The sequence below is a fragment of the Oncorhynchus mykiss genome, chromosome 5, assembly GCF_057628025.1.
Source record: "Oncorhynchus mykiss isolate SJ-2025 chromosome 5, ASM5762802v1, whole genome shotgun sequence".
NCBI lineage: Eukaryota > Metazoa > Chordata > Actinopteri > Salmoniformes > Salmonidae > Oncorhynchus > Oncorhynchus mykiss.
In genome coordinates, this window is record NC_143026.1 from 26452153 (window position 1) to 26472302 (window position 20150).

The 20150-nt window shown below is 48.3% G+C and overlaps 1 protein-coding gene and 1 long non-coding RNA gene across 3 annotated transcripts in view; one reads left to right on the forward strand and one right to left on the reverse strand.

Moving 5' to 3' along the window:
• LOC110523501 (whirlin) overlaps window positions 1-20150 on the forward strand; it is a 163652-nt gene that overhangs the window by 110198 nt on the left and 33304 nt on the right. The window contains exons 6-7 of the mRNA XM_021602252.3: window positions 17836-18048; window positions 18553-18774. Coding sequence (XP_021457927.3) covers window positions 17836-18048; window positions 18553-18774 — 435 coding nt within the window. The remainder of the gene's footprint in view (window positions 1-17835; window positions 18049-18552; window positions 18775-20150) is intronic.
• The window catches only part of LOC149983221 (uncharacterized), a 115268-nt gene that overhangs the window by 83452 nt on the left and 11666 nt on the right, over window positions 1-20150 (reverse strand). The gene's annotated exons all lie outside the window — the stretch shown is intronic.

Genomic DNA, 20150 nt, shown 5'->3' on the forward strand with positions numbered 1-20150 from the left:
TCCAAACTAATTACTCATCAACCTGATGAGATTTTGTGAGGATTACTGAATTGGTTTATAAAACAATAATTCTTTAACATTTTTTTTTTTAAATGTATCCAAATTAAACTGACATTCACAAACAGAAACAATAAAAAACAGAAACAAGACAACAATACAGACAATACAGAACATGCCCGAACTTGGCCACAATCATACAGTGTACATTCTTTGAGATGGTCCACATACTGTATGGTTTAAAAATTCTGTCAAATAAGTATTACATGCTTTCTGACAGGAGTGTAGTAAGTCCTATGAATTATCTTAAATTGCAGTCGTTTAGGTTGTAGGAGTAGGTGTAAGCGTTTTTCACATATCTGTGACCAATGGTTCTCCTTTAGAGAAGAATTCCTTCCTTTAGATCTGTTTCCTATCTTTTCCTCATAGGTTCTGAACTATCAGGTACTTTCAATCAGCCCTTGATATAACTTGGCAATTAACTTCTTTGGCGTAGCAGCGTCTTTCAGTATTTGTTCTATTCTAGACGCCTTTGATTCATCTAGATTCTGTTGAAGCGATTAAATATGATTGAATTTCTGAGTTGTAAGAACTTAAAGAGATCGGCCTTGGATAATCCAAATCTTTCTTGTAAATGATCGAATGACAGTAGAGAGCCATCATAGTACACATGCTCAAAATTCATGCTGCCACTTTGGAATCAGGACTTGGAGGTAAGATGGGGTTATTCCAAATAGGGGTGCGATAATGGTTCTTTCCACCGCATGAATTGATGTACATTTTCCCAAATATGAATGTAATTGAGAATCAATGGATTGTCGGTTCTATAGCTCAACACCTTGGACCCGAAGTAGTGAATATATTTGAGATCATAAGGTATCATAAGATGTTACATTTCTGGCTTTGATACTTGATGCACAAGGATAGTCTGCTGTCCATTGTTAAAGTGAATGCAGTTTTGCAGCCCAGTAATACATCTTCATATGAGGCAGTCTAACACCTCTAGCTTGATAGGGGAAGTGTAAAACAGTCAATTAGATTCTTGAGGTATTTCCATTCCAAATAAAGTTGGAGAGCAGGCCATTTATTTTATTAAAAAGTTAGATGGAATTTAAACTGGCCTGGAATAAATACACTACATGACCAAAAGTATGTGGACACCTGCTCGTCTTATTCCAAAATCATGGGCATTAATATGGAGTTGGTCCCCTCCTTTGCTGCTGTAACAGCCTCTACTCTTCTGGGAAGGCTTTTCACTACTGTGGGTGTTGGAACATGCAGGGACTTGCTTCCATTCAGCCACAAGAGCATTAGTGAGGTCGAGTACTGATGTTGGGCGATTAGGCCTGGCTTACAGTCTGCGTTTCAATTAATCTCAAAGGTGTTCGATGGGGTTGAGGTCAGGGCTCTGTGCAGACCAGTCAAGTTAATCCACAACGATCTTGACAAACCATTTCTTTATGGACTTCGCTTTGTGCATGTGGGCATTGTCATGCTGAAACAGGAAAGCCTTCCCCAAACTGTTGCCACAAAGTTGGAAGCACAGAATTGTCTAGAATGTCATTGTATGCTGTAGCATTAAGATTTCCCTTCACTGGAAATAAGGGGCCTAGCCTGAACAGTGAAAAAAAGCCCCAGACAATTATTCCTCCTTCACCAAACTTTATAGTTGGCACTATGTATTGGGGCAGGTAGCGTTTTCCGGGCATCCGCCAAACACAGATTCGGACTCCAGCTTCACCAGCTGTCCAGAGAATGCGTTTCCACTGCTCTAGACTCCAATGTCGCCGAGCTTTACACCACTCCAGCCGAAGCTTGGTATTATGCATGGTGATCTTAGGCTTGTGTGTGGCTTCCATGGCCGAGGCACACACCTGTCTATATAAGGTCCCACAGTTGACAGTGCATGTCAGAGCAAAAACCAAGCCATGAGGTCGAAGGAATTGTTTGTAGAGCTCTGAGACAGGATTGTGTTGAGACACAGATCTGGGGAAGGGTACCAAAACATTTCTGCAGCATTGAAGGTCCCCAAGAACACAGTGGCCTCCATTACTCTTAAATGGAAGACGTTTGGAACCACCAAGATGGCCAAACTGAGCAATCGTGGGAGAAGGGCACGTCTCTGAAAGTCCTTGAGTGGCCCAGCCAGAGCCCAGACCTGAACCCGATCATACATGTCTGGAGATAGCTGTGCAGTGACACTCCACATCCAACCTGACAGAGCTTGAGAGGATCTGCAGAGAAAAATGGGAGAAACTCCCCTAATACAGGTGTGTCAAGATTGTAGCGTCATACCCAAGAAGCCTCAAGCCTGTTATAGCTGCCAGAGGTGCTTCAACAAAGTACTGAGTAAAGGGTCTGAATACTTATGTAAATGTGATATTTCAGGTTGTTTAAAAAAAAAACATTTGCAAAAATGTCCAAAAAAACAGTTTTTGATTTGTCATTATGGGGTATTGTGTGTAGATTGATTAGGGGGGAAACAATTTAATCAATTTTAGGATAAGGCTGTAATGTAACAACATGTGGAAAAAGTCAAGGGGTCTGAATACTTTCCTGGATGCACTGTATATCACCAGTAGTACATTTACCGTAAATTCCTATAATTTCTAATCTACAATGTTTGTTACTTTGGTTACAGTAATTTATTTTAATGCATTCAATATTATTATTCCAGTCTTCCTGTTCTCATTGTTGGAGTGGGCACATTGTTAGCAGAGTGCACAACCTATGCTACACTTGTGAGAAACAAGTTTTGGTTTATTTCCTTCCATTTACGAGATTTGTCAATTTAGTCATTGTCTTTTGTTTGGAGTGCTCCTGTTAATGCTGAGTCAGGACCCGCACGCATAGAAGTAGTCCTATAGGCTACCTGGCCTGCGCAAATGTAGGCATATAAATGTGCCCACTTGGAGATCTGATAGTATTTCTGATTGGCTTAACGCACCACCACTACCTGTGGAGCTTCTCAAAATATTTTTTTCTTCACCTCGAACAGCAAGGAACAAAGTCTGTTTTTACATCCATTGAGAATTACAATAGTTCCTCAATGCATTTGAAAAATCTTTCTTTTGAAGCTAACAAAAACAGGGAACTCTCCACAGAGAGAGGGGGGGAAGGGGAGAGAGAGGGAATGAGAGAAAGAGAATAAAAAGAGAGTTAGTAGCAATTCTGGCGAAGGAAGAGTTTCAAAAAGTCTTTAAAGTTTACCCAAGCGAGCTGCCAAGCCCCAGAGCTGGCTGTAATAGATGCAAGGCAGAATAGAGCTGCAGACTGAGAGCTGTTGGCTGAGTCAGCTGGGAAGACGCTCTTAATACACTGTGCAACAGCTTCAAAAATGTTCAATATGAACAGAGAGGAACACTCGCACAGTATCAACTGTTCTCAGCTCCCAACTCATTTCAGCTGTGAAGATACAGCCAGATGATTATATTTAACAAGACACCGCTGCTAGCCACTCTCTGTCCATCTTGATTTAGTCCGTCACAGCAGTCATACTCTTTTTCATTACAGCCAAAGGCCAGAATGGGCCGATAAGCTAATTAATTATGAGTTGGTCGCACGGCAGAATGAAATAGTTTGTGACGTGACCCCACTTGCACCATGACATCGAGTAAAAATGTATGTGTTCAGTACTGGTTCAGCACAACAAACGTCTCATAGCAAAGGATCTGACATACGACTACGTTCATTTTAATGGTGAATGGAAGAGATAGCCCAATCAGTTTTCTATGCATAGACTCTAATTGATTTTGACAGGGCTATTATTGGCTAATAGCTTTCCCCCCAAAGAAACCTTGTCTAAAGAATAACAAATAAATCTGGTTTCACAATGAGGTTATAGAGGTGGATACACATTTAAACGCTATTCTCTCCGTTTCCATCGATCGGAGAACGTCACACAATCAGTGGAGAGGAGGGCTCAATGGATTGTTCCATTTTCATGGAATAGTGGGACACACGCACACACAAACACACAAACACACACCCACTCCCAGACCCCCCACCCCCCACCCCCACCCCCACCACCCCCAGGATTCAATAGCTGTCACACGTCCCTGTGTGTTTAGTACCAGGATGTAAACATTGTGTGGCTCCAGGGGCTCCAGCCTCTGATGGCCCTTTCCCTCACTGCTCCTCCACAGACAGTCACACAGATAAGGTCCCTCTCTATTTGGCTAGGTAAGAGCTCATCCCTCCCCTGAAGTTGAATCTACGGCTTAATTGCTGTATGCTGGAGGTCGATTTACTTCTGTGGCAACCCAGACTCAGGGGTAGATGTAACATAGTAAAAGTACATCCTGGAAACATCATACATTTGCTACTGTATGTTAAGAATTAAATTTGCTGTGGCTAACATTAGCTAGGTGGCTAATGTTAGCTAAGCTAGGGGTTAGGGTTATAGGTTAAGGTTAGGGTAAAGGTTAAAGGGTTAGGGTTAAGGGAAGGGTGTTTGGCCTGTAACCAAAAGGTCACTGGTTTGAATACCCAAGCCAACAAGGTGAAAAACCTGCTGATGTGCCCTTGAGCAAGGCACTTAACCCTCATTCGCTCCAGGAGCGCTCTACTACTATGGCTACCCTTTCACTGCACCTATCCAGTGTGTGTGACAATATAATTTGTATTTTTTGTTGCAAAGTAACTAATTAGCTAAAATGCTAAAGTTGTCCATGATGAAATTCGAATGAGCAACCTTTGGGTTGCTAGATGTTTGCGTTATATGCCTATCCATCCACCCCGACTAACCACCCTACATTTTTGCAATAAGTAACCTTCTGTCTTATGTAACCATACCAAACGTAACATATCATACTAATTTGAGCATCCCACATTTTCATTTACTATGTTATGTCTAGTCTATGAGACCAGGCTGTCTGTGGTGGTCAGTGATGTGTGTAGGTGGATGAAGAGTGAAATGGGATGTGTTCCAAATAACACCTTATTCACTAAATAGTGCACTACTTTTGACCAGAGCCCTATGGCCCCTGATCAAAAGTAGTGTTCTACATAAGGAATAGGGTGCCATTTGGGAAGCAGAAGAGTTTGCTTCTGCATGGTTTAGCAGAGGGTCCGAGACTCTCCAGTCCAGTACATTAGCTTGATGGTTATTGTTATGAAACTGTTGTTAATTAATTTCTCCATCTGATTAAGGAGCATTGCGGTCCGGTAATGTGATTCAATCAGCAGGCAGCATGCTGTGGGAAAGATGGATGTCATTCAATCCACTAATGGCCTCCTAACAGCTAAAATGCCTAGTGTTATGAATGTGATAACTGCCTAGCTCTAGCTGTAGACTGTCAGCCGCAATAAAAAAATATATATCATTTTCAGAGGCTTTTACTGTACATCAACTGTTTCGGCTTCTCGTCGACATTTGGTGAAATTGGAAGAGGTGGAAACATATAGTGTGGTTTAACGAGGCTAGACTAAGGAATACGTTTCCCTGGGCCTGATGCCATTCCACTACATACGTGTCTGCAGGGTCCCACTCTCTGTAGGGATGGGTTTAATACCTGGATATAGGTCTTCCAAGGTCACTCACAACCAATCTTGCCCACCTAATCTTTCTTACGCTGGTGAAATCACTCCACTACTCTTCCTCCTCATCCTCTACCTCTGTCTTTCTCAGTACCTGAGCTGCGACCTTGTCTTGTTTTCTTTCCCCTGTGGAAGATAATGTTATCCTTTTCTCCAAAAACGCAGAGAAAGAGAGAGAGGAGGAAACAGAGAGATTTGTAATTCTCACTAGGGACTGGTGGCAAGGTGGTGGCTGTGTGTGCCCTCACACACTTCGTACTGTGACAGACTGGCTAGTGGCTAGGCTAGGACAGGCAGAAAAATACACCAAGCACACTGGTTTCCTAATGATGCATCCTTCACATTGGTTTCCTAATGATGCATCCTTCACATTGGTTTCCTAATGATGCATCCTTCACACTGGTTTGCTAATGATGCATCCTTCACACTGGTTTCCTAATGATGCATCCTTCACACGGGTTTCTTAATGATGCATCCTTCACATTGGTTTCCTAATGATGCATCCTTCACACTGGTTTCTTAATGATGCATCCTTCACACTGGTTTCTTAATGATGCATCCTTCATACTGGTTTCCTAATGATGCATCTGTCACAGCCTACCAGGAGTGGTGGGTTGGAGTCAGGCGCAGGGAGCAGGGTTGGTAAATCGTAATTTAGGGTTGGAGTCAGGCGCAGAGAGCAGGGTTGGTAAATCGTAATTTATTCTCCGGCAAAAAACGGTCATGCCAACATACATAAAACAGACCAGCCCAAACACAGGACCAAACAGTCCGGAGAATACAAACATGAAACCACAACCAACAGAGTAACAAAAAACAATCCTGCACAAAACAAGGGCGGGTCAAACTACTACATATAGGGAAGCTAATTAAACCAAAATACACACAGGTGAAACTAATAAGACAAAACCAACAGACAAACGAAAAAGGGATCGGTAGCGGCTAGTAGGACGGTGACGACGACCGCCGAGCACCGCCCGAACAGGCAGGGGAGCCAACTCGTGACAGTGCAAACACGGGGGCCTCACTGCGGTGCTGGTCAGCGCTCCTCTTCTGCCGTTCTCCCGATAACCTTAGCGAGTCCTGGACGGCTTTCCAGGTGTCCTTGGAGCGCTGTACCCATTCCTCAACCGCAGGAGCCTCGGTCTGGCTCTGATGCCATGGGGCCAGGACCGGCTGGTAACCTAACACACACTCAAAAGGGGACAAGTTAGTTGAGGAGTGGCGTAGGGAGTTCTGAGCGAGCTCAGCCCAAGGAACATACCTTGCCCACTCACCAGGCCGGTCCCGGCAATAGGACCGCGGAAACCTGCCCACATCCTGGTTTACGCGCTCCACCTGCCCATTACTCTCGGGGTGAAAACCTGAAGTTAAGCTGACCGAGACCCCCAGTCTCTCCATAAACGCCCTCCACACTCTGGATGTGAATTGGGGACCCCGATCAGAAACGATGTCCTCAGGCACTCCATAGTGCCGGAAGACATGGGTAAACAAGGCCTCCTCAGTCTGCAGGGCCGTAGGGAGACCGGGCAACGGGATAAGACGACAGGACTTAGAAAACCGATCCACAACGACCAGGATTGTAATACTTCCCTGGGACGGGGGAAGGTCGGTAAGAAAGTCCACCGATAAGTGTGTCCACGGCCGTTGTGGAACGGGGAGGGGTTGTAACTTCCCTCTAGGCAAGTGCCGAGGAGCCTTGCTCTGAGCGCACACTGAGCAGGAGGAGAATCTCACGTCCTTAGCCAGCATGGGCCATCAGTATCTCCCTCTAATACTCCGCACTGTCCTCTCGATGCCAGGATGACCCGAGGAAGGGAGAGTATGAGCCCAACGGATCAGCTTATCCCGGACCCCCCTCGGCACGTACTGAGCCCCCGCTGGACAGTTAGGGGGGGGGGGCGGCTCTAACCGTGAGGCCCTCTCTATCTCCGCGTCCACCTCCCATACTACCGGTGCCATGAGACATGAAGGTGGAATGATGGGAGTTGGCTCAACGGACCGCTCCTCGGTATCATAGAGGTGGGACAGTGCGTCGGCGTTGGTGTTTTGGGAGCCTGGCCGGTATGAGATGGTAAACCGAAACCTGGTGAAAAACATGGCCCATCTAGCCTGACGTGGATTTAGTCTCCTCGCTGCCCGGATATACTCGAGAATACGATGGTCAGTCCAGATGAGAAAAGGGTGTTTCACCCCCTCAAGCCAATGTCTCCACACCTTCAGAGCCTTGACTACAGCTAACAACTCCCGGTCCCCCACGTCATAGTTTCGCTCCGCCGGACCAAGCTTCCTTGAAAAGAAGGCACAAGGGGGAGCTTGGGTGGCACGCCCGAGCGCTGGGACAGCACGGCCCCGACCCCCGCCTCGGACACGTCTACCTCCACTATGAACGCTAAAGAGGGGTCCGGATGCGCCAACACGGGCGCATTGGTGAACAGCTCCTTCAAACGACTGAAAGCTCTGCCCGCCTCTGCTGACCAACGTAAGCGCACCGGTCCTCCCTTCAGCAGTGAGGTGTTGGGAGCAGCCACCTGACCAAAACCCCAGATAAACCTCCGGTAGTAATTGGCAAACCCTAAAAACCGCTGCACTTCTTTCACCGTGGTCGGAGTCAGCCAAATACGCACGGCTGTAACGCGGTCATCCTCCATCACCACCCCGGAGGTGGAAATACGATAACCCAGGAAGGAAACGGCCTGTTTGAAAAACTCACATTTCTCCACCTTGCAATACAGGTCATGCTCCAGCAGTCGCCCAAGTACCTTACGCACCAGAGACACATGCGCCGCGCGTGTGGCAGAATAGATCAAGATGTCATCGATGTACACTACCACTCCCTGCCCGAGCAGGTCTCGGAGAATCTCATCTACGAAGGATTGGAAGACGGCTGGAGCATTCTTCAACCCATATGGCATGACGCGGTACTCATAATGACCAGATGTAGTACTAAATGCGGTTTTCCACTCGTCTCCTCCCCGGATACGTACCAGATTATACGCACTCCTCATGTCCAGTTTTGTGAAGAAGCGCGCCCCGTGAAATGATGAGAGGTAGTGGGTAACTAAACCCCACTGTGATGGAATTTAGACCTCTATAATCAATGCACGGACGCAGACCTCCATCCTTCTTCACAAAAAAGAAGCTCGAGGAGGCGGGTGATGCGGAGGGCCGAATGTACCCCTGTCCCAGCGATTCAGCAACATATGTTTCCATCGCTACTGTCTCCTCCTGGGACAATGGATACACGTGACTCCTAGGACGTGCAGCGTTCTCCAGAAGGTTTATCGCGCAGTCCTCTCGACGATGGGGTGGTAATTGGGTCGCCCTCTTTTTACTGAAGGCGATAGCCAAATCGGCATATTCAGAGGGAATGTGCACGGTGGAAACCTGGTCTGGACTCTCCACCGTAGTCGCACTGTTACGGTGAGTGAATGAGGACCCAAAAGCGAACTAACTTAAACAGAGCTTCTTTAATAACCAAACATAGGTAGGCTCAGATAGACCGGCAGATTCCGACAGGACAGGACAAGGTTACAGCAAACATGACGATAGTCTGGCTCAGGCATGAAACACAACAAACAAGAATCCGACAAGGACAGGAACAAAAACAGAGAGAGATATAGGGGACTAATCAGAGGGAAAAGGGGAACAGGTGGGAGAAGGGGTGACGAGGTAGTCAAGAGGAGACAAGGAACAGCTGGGGGAAAGCGGGGGAGAAAAGGTAACCTAATACGACCAGCAGAGGGAGACAGGGTGAAAGGAAAGGACAGAAAGACACAACATGACAATACATGACAGTACCCCCCCACTCACCGAGCGCCTCCTGGCGCACTCGAGGAGGAAACCTGGCGGCAACGGAGGAAATCCTCGATCAGCGCACGGTCCAGCACGTCCCGAGAGGGAACCCAACTCCTCTCCTCAGGACCGTACCCCTCCCAATCAACGAGGTACTGGTGACCACGGCCCCGAGGACGCATGTCCAAAATCCTGCGGACCCTGTAGATGGGTGCGCCCTCGACAAGGATGGGGGGGGGGGGGGAAGACGAGCGGGGGCGCAAAGAACGGGCTTGATACAGGAGACATGGAAGACCGGGTGGACGCGACGAAGGTATCGCGGAAGAAGAAGTCGAACTGCGACAGGATTAATGACCCGAGAAATACGGAACGGACCAATGAACCGCGGGGTCAACTTGCGAGAAGCCGTCTTAAGGGGAAGGTTCTGAGTGGAGAGCCAAACTCTCTGACCGCGACAATATCTAGGACTCTTAGTTCTACGCTTATTAGCAGCCCTCACAGTCTGCGTCCTATAACGGCAAAGTGCAGACCTGACCCTCTTCCAGGTGCGCTCGCAACGTTGGACAAAAGCCTGAGCGGAGGGGACGCTGGACTCGGCGAACTGAGATGAGAACAGCGGAGGCTGGTACCCGAGGCTACTCTGAAAAGGAGATAGCCCGGTCGCAGACGAAGGAAGCGAGTTGTGGGCGTATTCTGCCCAGGGGAGCTGTTCTGACCAAGACGCAGGGTTGCGAAAAGAAAGACTGCGTAAGATGCGACCAATAGTCTGATTGGCCCGTTCTGCTTGACCGTTAGACTGGGGGTGAAAGCCGGAAGAGAGACTGACGGAAGCCCCAATCAAACGGCAAAACTCCCTCCAAAATTGAGACGTGAATTGCGGACCTCTGTCCGAAACGACGTCTGACGGAAGGCCATGAATTCTGAAAACATTCTCGATGATGATTTGTGCCGTCTCTTTAGCAGAAGGAAGCTTAGCAAGGGGAATGAAATGAGCCGCCTTAGAGAACCTATCGACAACCGTAAGAATAACAGTCTTCCCCGCTGACGAAGGCAGTCCGGTGACAAAATCTAAGGCGATGTGAGACCACGGTCGAGAGGGAATGGGAAGCGGCCTGAGACGGCCGGCAGGAGGGGAGTTACCGGACTTAGTCTGCGCGCAGACCGAACAAGCAGCCACGAAACGACGCGTGTCATGCTCCCGGGTGGGCCACCAAAAACGCTGGCGAATGGAAGCAAGCGTACCCCGAACGCCAGGGTGGCCGGCTAACTTGGCAGAGTGAGCCCACTGAAGAACGGCCAGACGAGTAGGAACGGGAACGAAAAGAAGGTTCCTAGGACAAGCGCGCGGCGACGGAGTGTGAGTGAGCGCTTGCTTTACCTGCCTCTCAATTCCCCAGACAGTCAACCCGACAACACGCCCCTCAGGGAGAATCCCCTCGGGGTCAGTGGAGGCTACTGAAGAACTGAAGAGACGAGATAAAGCATCAGGCTTGGTGTTCTTAGAGCCCGGACGATAAGAAATCACGAACTCGAAACGAGCGAAAAACAGCGCCCAACGCGCCTGACGCGCATTAAGTCGTTTGGCAGAACGGATGTACTCAAGGTTCCTATGGTCAGTCCAAACGACAAAAGGAACGGTCGCCCCCTCCAACCACTGTCGCCATTCGCCTAGGGCTAACCGGATGGCGAGCAGTTCGCGGTTTCCCACATCATAGTTACGTTCCGACGGCGACAGGCGATGAGAAAAATACGCGCATGGGTGGACCTTGTCGTCAGAGAGGGAGCGCTGAGAAAGAATGGCTCCCACGCACACCTCTGACGCGTCAACCTCGACAACGAACTGTCTAGAGACGTCAGGTGTAACAAGGATAGGAGCGGATGTAAAACGATTCTTGAGGAGATCAAAAGCTCCCTGGGCGGAAACGGACCACTTAAAGCACGTCTTGACAGAAGTAAGGGCTGTGAGAGGAGCTGCCACCTGACCGAAATTACGGATGAAACGACGATAGAAGTTCGCGAAGCCGAGAAAGCGCTGCAGCTCGACGCGTGACTTAGGGGCGGGCCAATCAATGACAGCTTGGACCTTAGTGGGATCCATCTTAATGCCTTCAGCGGAAATAACAGAACCGAGAAATGTGACGGAGGAGGCATGAAAAGTGCACTTCTCAGCCTTCACAAAAAGACAATTCTCTAAAAGGCGCTGGAGGACACGTCGAACGTGCTGAACATGAATCTGGAGTGACGGTGAAAAAATCAGGATATCGTCAAGGTAAACGAAAACAAAGATGTTCAGCATGTCTCTCAGGACATCATTGACTAATGCCTGAAAGACAGCTGGAGCGTTAGCGAGGCCGAAAGGAAGAACCCGGTATTCAAAGTGCCCTAACGGAGTGTTAAACGCCGTCTTCCACTCGTCCCCCTCCCTGATGCGCACGAGATGGTAAGCGTTACGAAGGTCCAACTTAGTGAAAAACCTGGCTCCCTGCAGGATCTCGAAGGCTGAAGACATAAGAGGAAGCGGATAACGATTCTTAACTGTTATGTCATTCAGCCCTCGATAATCTATGCAGGGGCGCAGAGACCCGTCCTTCTTCTTGACAAAAAAAAACCCCGCTCCGGCGGGAGAGGAGGAGGGGACTATGGTACCGGCGTCAAGAGCTACAGACAAATAATCCTCGAGAGCCTTACGTTCGGGAGCCGACAGAGAGTATAGTCTACCCCGGGGGGGAGTGGTTCCCGGAAGGAGATCAATACTACAATCATACGACCGGTGTGGAGGAAGAGAGGTGGCCCTGGACCGACTGAACACCGTGCGCAGATCGTGATATTCCTCCGGCACCCCTGTCAAATCACCAGGCTCCTCCTGTGAAGAAGAGACAGAGGAAACAGGAGGGATAGCAGACATTAAACATTTCACATGACAAGAGACGTTCCAGGAGAGGATAGAATTACTAGACCAATTAATGGAAGGATTATGACAAACTACCCAGGGATGGCCCAAAACAACAGGTGTAAAAGGTGAACGAAAAATCAAAAAAGAAATGGTTTCGCTATGATTACCAGAAACAGTGAGGGTTAAAGGTAGCGTCTCACGCTGAATCCTGGGGAGAGGACTACCATCCAGGGCGAACAAGGCCGTGGACTCCCTTAACTGTCTGAGAGGAATGTCATGTTCCCGAGCCCAGGTCTCGTCCATAAAACAGCCCTCCGCCCCAGAGTCTATTAAGGCACTGCAGGAAGCTGACGAACCGGTCCAGCGTAGATGGACCGACAAGGTAGTGCAGGATCTTGAAGGAGAGACAGGAGTAGTAGCGCTCACCAGTAGCCCTCCGCTTACTGATGAGCTCTGGCTTTTACTGGACATGAAGTGACAAAATGACCAGCAGAACCGCAATAGAGACAGAGGCGGTTGGTGATTCTCCGTTCCCTCTCCTTAGTCGAGATGCGGATACCTCCCAGCTGCATAGGCTCAGCTCCCGAGCCGGCAGAGGAAGATGGTAGTGATGCGGAGAGGGGGGCAACGGAGAACGCGAGCTCCTTTCCACGAGCTCGGTGACGAAGATCAACCCGTCGCTCAATGCGAATAGCGAGTTCAATCAGGGAATCCACGCTGGAAGGGACCTCCCGGGAGAGAATCTCATCCTTTACCTCTGCGCGGAGACCCTCCAGAAAACGAGCGAGCAAAGCCGGCTCGTTCCAGCCACTGGAGGCAGCAAGAGTGCGAAACTCAATAGAGTAGTCTGTTATGGATCGATTACCTTGACATAGGGAAGACAGGACCCTGGAAGCCTCCTCCCCAAAAACAGATCGATCAAAAACCCGTATCATCTCCTCCTTAAAGTCCTGATACTGGTTAGTACACTCAGCCCTTGCCTCCCAGATTGCCGTGCCCCACTCACGAGCCCGTCCAATAAGGAGAGATATGACGTAGGCGACACAAGCAGTGCTCCTGGAGTAAGTGTTGGGCTGGAGAGAAAACACAATATCACACTGGGTGAGGAACGAGCGGCATTCAGTGGGCTCCCCAGAGTAACACGGCGGGTTATTGATTCTGGGCTCCGGAGATTCGAAAGCCCTGGAAGTGGCCGGTGGATCGAGGCGGAGATGGTGAACCTGTTCTGTGAGGTTGGAGACTTGGGTGGCCAGGGTCTCAACGGCATGTCGAGCAGCAGACAATTCCTGCTCGTGTCTGCCTAGCATCGCTCCCTGGATCTCGACGGCTGAGTGGAGAGGATCCGAAGTCGCTGGGTCCATTCTTGGTCGGATTCTTCTGTTACGGTGAGTGAATGAGGACCCAAAAGCGAACTAACTTAAACAGAGCTTCTTTAATAACCAAACATAGGTAGGCTCAGATAGACCGGCAGATTCCGACAGGACAGGACAAGGTTACAGCAAACATGACGATAGTCTGGCTCAGGCATGAAACACAACAAACAAGAATCCGACAAGGACAGGAACAAAAACAGAGAGAGATATAGGGGACTAATCAGAGGGAAAAGGGGAACAGGTGGGAGAAGGGGTGACGAGGTAGTCAAGAGGAGACAAGGAACAGCTGGGGGAAAGCGGGGGAGAAAAGGTAACCTAATACGACCAGCAGAGGGAGACAGGGTGAAAGGAAAGGACAGAAAGACACAACATGACAATACATGACACGCACCAACGGCAACTCCTATACACCTGCCTGAACACTCCTCTGACCAACCCTTAAGAACCCCCTGTTGCCAGGAAATCACCGGGTTGTGTTGAGCTAGCCAGGGAATGCCCAACACCACTGGAAATGCAGGTGAATCTATAAGGAACAGACTAATCTGCTCCTTATGACCCCCCTGCGTTACCATGTCCAGCGGCACCGTAGCCTCCTTAACTACTCCTGACCCTAATGGTCGGCTATCTAAGGAGTGCACGGGGAAAGGTAGGTCTAACGACACCAGGGGAATCCCTAGCCCTAACGCGAGCCCACGATCCATGAAATTCCCAGATGCGCCTGAATCGACTAGCGCCTTATGCTGTAGAGAGGGAAGAAACCCAGGGAAAGAAGTTAACAGATACATATGACCGACAGGAAGTTTTGGGTGAGTCTGGTGCTTACTCACATGGGGTGATCGAGTAGTGCCCCGCCTGCCCTCCCGACTCCCAGACGAGTTCCTCCAGCACCGGTCGGCCGTGTGCCCTCGCCGACCACAACTGGTGCAGGAAGACACTCCTCCTCCGGTCCCCCTCGAAGCCGCCCCTCCTAACTCCATAGGGATAGGGGCAGGAGGGCTGGGAAGTGGAAACAACAGGACCTGATCCGAACGCCCGCGGACAGCCAGCAGGTTGTCGAGACGGATAGCCATGTCAATGAGTTCATCCAGTGTGAGGGTGGTGTCCCGACATGCTAGCTCCCTGCGGACGTCCTCCCTGAGACTGCATCGGAAATGATCTATCAGGGCCCTGTCGTTCCACCCTGCTCTTGCGGCCAAGGTCCTGAAATCCAGGGCAAAGTCCTGCGCGCTCCTCGTCTCCTGACGCAGGTGGAACAGCCGTTCACTCAGCCGTGAACTCGGGGTAATGATCCCTCGCCGAGTCCGGACCATTCCACACTGCGTTGGCCCACTCGAGAGCTCGCTCAGTCAAACAGGAGACGAGGACGCTTGCTCCGGAGGGAGCAGGACGCACGGTAGCCAGGTACAGTTCCAGTTGTAGAAGGAAACCCTGGCACCCCGCCGCCTGGCACGCCGCTGCATCCTTCACACTGGTTTCTTAATGATGCATCCTTCACACTGGCTTCCTAATGATGCATCCTTCACACGGGTTTCTTAATGATGCATCCTTCATACGGGTTTCTTAATGATGCATCCTTCACACTGGTTTCCTAATGATGAATAATTCCCGTGTTCTAATGTTACACTTTTAGGAAAAAAAAGTGCTATCTAGAACCTTAAAGGGTTCTTCGGCTGTCCTCAGAGGAGAACCCTTTAAAGAACCCTTTTTGGTTCCAGGTAGAACACTATTGGGTTCCATGTAGAACACTTTCCCCAGAGGATCCAAAAAGGGTTCTACCTGGAACCAAAATGGATTCTACTATGGGGACAGCCAAAGAACCCGTTTGGAACCCTTTTTTCTAAGTCCATTTCTTAGTTCTCACTGATCTGCCAGGTGAAAGGTCAAATTAATTTGGTGGACACAGAACTCCACTACCGGTATATTGCTTTCCCCCATCCAGTACTTTTCGTAGAAGTGTCATGAAGTTTTAGTATGTAGAAACTTTGATCCTACTATCAAAGTGGATTGATCTACGCTGATCTTTTTTAACATTGATTTACAACAGAGTGCCAGACAGTGCAGTGTGGTGTGAATTTGACCCGTAAGCAGTGAGGAGATGAGAGCATATCTCTCTTGTCTTGTGTGGTGTCCATCTCTTTGTATTGTCTTGTTTTGTTTTGATCCTATCCCTTTCTCTGTGTATTGATTGGAATGTGGTCAGTGGTGCTTGTAGTTGGTGCCTTTGATAAAGTGTACAGTCATCTTATCTGGCAGAGTGCACACTTAGAATTGCCAAAGACCCAGGCTGTGTCCCATTTAAGATGCAGGCACAGACAGAATCCAGCAGCACACTGGCCATTGTAATAGTTGATAGGACTATTAATGGGTCTTAGTTTAAATAAGACTCTTTTGACGCGCCCATGCGTCTATCTTATTAACATCATAAAAAAATCCTCATAAAAAAATGGCAGTTTAAGTTAGAGATATCTTTTTGCATGGGCTGCGTCTCCACCCACCACATCTGCCTACATCGGCCTTCTGCACCTGCGGTGTAAAGTGGCAGAGCTACAGCGGTGTTTGTCAGACCAGGAGACATCCCGGAAATCAGTCTTCTCATGAAAGCGTTTGGCCTACTAACTAATATAACCATGCTATGAAAAGATGAGACTCTCACAAACATGCTACGACCCCCACAAGTGTCATTGGACTCGTCTAAAGGTAACCTGGTATGGGTTTAAAAAATGAATGGAGGTAAGACGGTAGTTTTGTGCCAACAAATAAAAAGGGGTTAAATACGTGTGCCAGAAATAGGACAGCGACAGACACTTCCAAGCCTTATTCCTTATAGTACATTTTTGAGGGGGATACCTGATCTAGACTTTTAGAGATTTGAACATGAGCTACAGGCTAGACCCCGGGTCTCAGAAGCTAATCTCTAGAGAGCATACTTTAGTGCTGTAATTAATTTATCTGAATTAAGTAAATTATCGTTGGCACCAGCAGTGTCCTAACGCCTATCACATGGATTGGCAATGGGGATTGGTTTTTCTTACACCTTGTAGTTTTGAACTATACTCTCAGAGAGCGTCTCAAATGACACCCTATTCCCTATATAGTGCACTACTTTTGACCAAGGCTCTATAGGGAATAGGGTGCTATTTGGGATACATAAATGTGCCCTTGTCCGTAGGATTCTTCATCTAAATGCATGTTGTAGGTACTGTAATACAGTTGATTAGTGTGCAGATTCACCTTGGGGTAGGGACTTATGTTTGGCGCAGGCTGCAACACCTCGTTCCCCAGACCTGATGGCTAACACAGACTAATGACAGTGTTTAAGAGTTTAGGATGAGGAGGCTGAGGTGAGGAGGTTGTGGTGCTCCTCTCTCTCTCCTTCCCTCCTCTCTCTTTCTTTCTGTCGTTCTCTTTCCTTCCGTACCGCCTATCTCTGTCTCTTCTTTCTCTGTCTTTCTTTACCTCTCTCTCTTTCTCTCCCTCTCTATCTCGCTCTCTTTTTCTCCTTCTCTCTTAAACAGCCTCGTGGCTGGTGACTTTGAAGTGTCTTTAAATATGGAGCTAATTCAAGGAAAGCTGCTAGCGAGGAGATAAAGAGAAAAAGAAAGAGAGGAGCACAGAGCAGGAGAAAGAGAGGGCAAGGAAGAGTGAGGAGAGAGCGCATGTGTGTGTGCGTGCATGTACAGTGGGTGCTGTGTGTGTGTGTGTGTGTGTGTGTGCGTGTGCGTGTGTGTGTGTGTGCGTGTGTGTGTGTGAACGCAGAGTACAATTCTCATCTGTTTCTCAAGTGCCGTGATGCCATCACTCTGTAAATTGTTTGGATTGGTTGAGCTGGCACAGAACAGGGCTGTCACACAGTGGGCCGTGGTTCTGTGTTTGTGATGAGAGCCAAGAGCCTTAGGGCCCTCCATGCCAGCTGTGGGTTGGATGGATGAATGATGAGGAATGGCTAATGCATGGGCATGTACATATGATTTCTCTCTCTCTCTCTCTCTCTCTCTCTCTCTCTCTCTCTCTCTCTCTCTCTGTTCTTTTTCTGTCCCTTTGTTTCTCATTTATAATTTCCTTCCTGACACACTCCTCCCCCTCACCTCTGTGTCACCAACTTCTCACCACCTTCTGACCCTCCTCCTCACACACACACACACACACACACACACACACACATTTTCCTCTTGCTTTTTCAACCCTCCTCCTTACCCCCTTTCCCTTGTTCCTTCTTTCTCCCCCCTTCTCCCCCTCCAGATGGTTTTCTATAAGGGTATGGCTGGCTCCCAGGTGACCCTGTCCAGCCTGGTGAACCAGAGCAGAGCCATGCTGGAGGAACAGGCCCGCCACCTGCTGACAGAGACAGAGAGGCAGACCATGGGCTACTACGTGGAGGAGTACCGAGACGGACACATAGGGGTGGAGCAGCTGGTCTTGGCCCTGTTTGAACTGCTCAACACACATGCCAAGGTGAGGAGTGAAAGTGTGTGTATGGGGAGATGTGGGAGGAGGATGTGTGTGTGTGTGTGTGCGTGCGTGCGTGCGTGCGTGCGTGTGTGTGTGTGTGTATTAGTTGGTGTGAGGTGCATTATGTATTGGGTTATTGTGTTCTCTCACTTCGTAGTGCTTATGGTGATTATTTGCCTTTTCTCTGTACATCCATCACTTGGATGACAAGTTTTGTGAGACTTTCGATGATTTATGTTAAGGCTTTTGTGGATGTTCAGACTTTTTTTTACCCATTATATTATAAAGCTGCTTGTCTTTCTGTCTATGCCATAGCCCTCCACCTCATATAAAGCAATGATTTATCAAATGTATTGAATTCACAATTCACAAAGTGCTTTACAGTGTTCTTCAGTTGCATTCTGCATTCCCAATAGTCTCCTAATGCATGTTTTAGACTGATGCCTGTTATAGCTCCATATAACTCTTGAACCCTGTCTCCCTCCCCTTCCCCACCCTTCCTCTCAGTTCGCCCTGCTATCAGAGGTGCGTGGCCTGGTAACTCCCCAGGATCTGGAGCGTTTCGATGGGATGGTGCTGCGCCACGAGATCCAGGCTTTGGAGGCTCGGCAGGGGAGTGCCTGTGCGGCCGCTCTCCCCTCTGACTCCATCTCTATGGTCTCCTACCCAGATACCCTGGCCTCCTCGTCAACGAGCTACATGACCTCCACCACCCTCAGTTCTGCACGGGTAGGGCGACTGGGTTGGAGTGGATCCACTCTCTGTCTGTCTGTCTCTCTCGCTCTCTCTCTCTCTATGTCTGTCTGTCTGTCTTGTCTGCCTACTTGTCTGTATGACTTTCTTTGAAAGTCTGAGTCATTCATCTTTCCCAGTTGTCACTGATGCCTCGAAGCAGACCTCTTGGAAGTTGTCCCTGTTTGATGAGTTGTAGAGGATAGAGCCGTTAAGGACGACGTTCCTCAGAATGACCAGGGCTGGTCATGGGCATGGGGCAAGGACAGGGGATTGGGAGGACAGAGGGGCTACGTCCCAAATTCCACTCTATTCTCTATATAGCGCACTACTTTTGACAAGAGCCTTAAGGATCCTGGTCAAAAGTAGTGCACTAAATAGGGAATAGAGTGCCATTTGGGACGTAGACAGGGATAAGAGCATTGTGTCCCTGCTGAGTTGGAAAGGGTGTAAATCCTCTACTACAGATGAAAGAGATTTATTTATCTAGGAACTTCTTCCGTTTAACCCCGACTCCCCCTCCCTTTTCAACCCCACAGGAAAGACTGCTGTGGTTGATAGATATGATGGAGGTAGAAGTTGTTGCCAATACTCTTCTTTTGCATCCGTTTGCAGTGATGTTCTGCTTTTATGTTTGAAGTCAATACTGTTTGGAGTGCTTTAGTCCGCATTCACTTATCAGGTTGCATAAAGCCAATGCAAGTAATTTCCTCTGCTGGTTTGTGTCTTGTACTTATATCCAAGTGTGACTGTCTTTTTGAAAATGTCTATGTATTTGTGTGTGTGTGTGTGTGTGTGTGTGTGTGTGTGTGTGTGTGTGTGTGTGTGTGTGTGTGTGTGTGTGTGTGTGTGTGTGTGTGTGTGCATTCGGTGTACATGAGCCTGCATGTGGGTGTGTGCTTGCATGCATGTGTGTGTGTTTCCCTATTCACAGTGCATACACACACATTGTCATGCAGTGTGCTTGTGCTAGTGGCCTGGTGACTCTCCTATTCCCGACCTTAATTTGTTAGTCACATTGTCTATAATTAGATACATGAAGCTTCTAGGCTATATGTTGCCCTGGAAGACTAAATAAACCCTTGTTCACCAGAATAATGTCATAAATGGCTAGAATGAAATAAATGCTTCACTATAGTTGACATCTGTAAAGTTGTCTCTGTTTCTGCTTCCTTCATGGAGTAAAGACCTTTAGGGACCAAAAAAAAAGGGAAAGAATGTTTGACCGGTTGTAAGGAAATAGAAAGCTGTGAAAATGATCCAATATGTTTCTGATATGATTTCAGTTCAGCTTGGATGCATATTTTATATGGTTGAAATACTCTCAGCTTTTATGATGCTGATAAAGATAGAACCTCTACAGACTGGTCCCT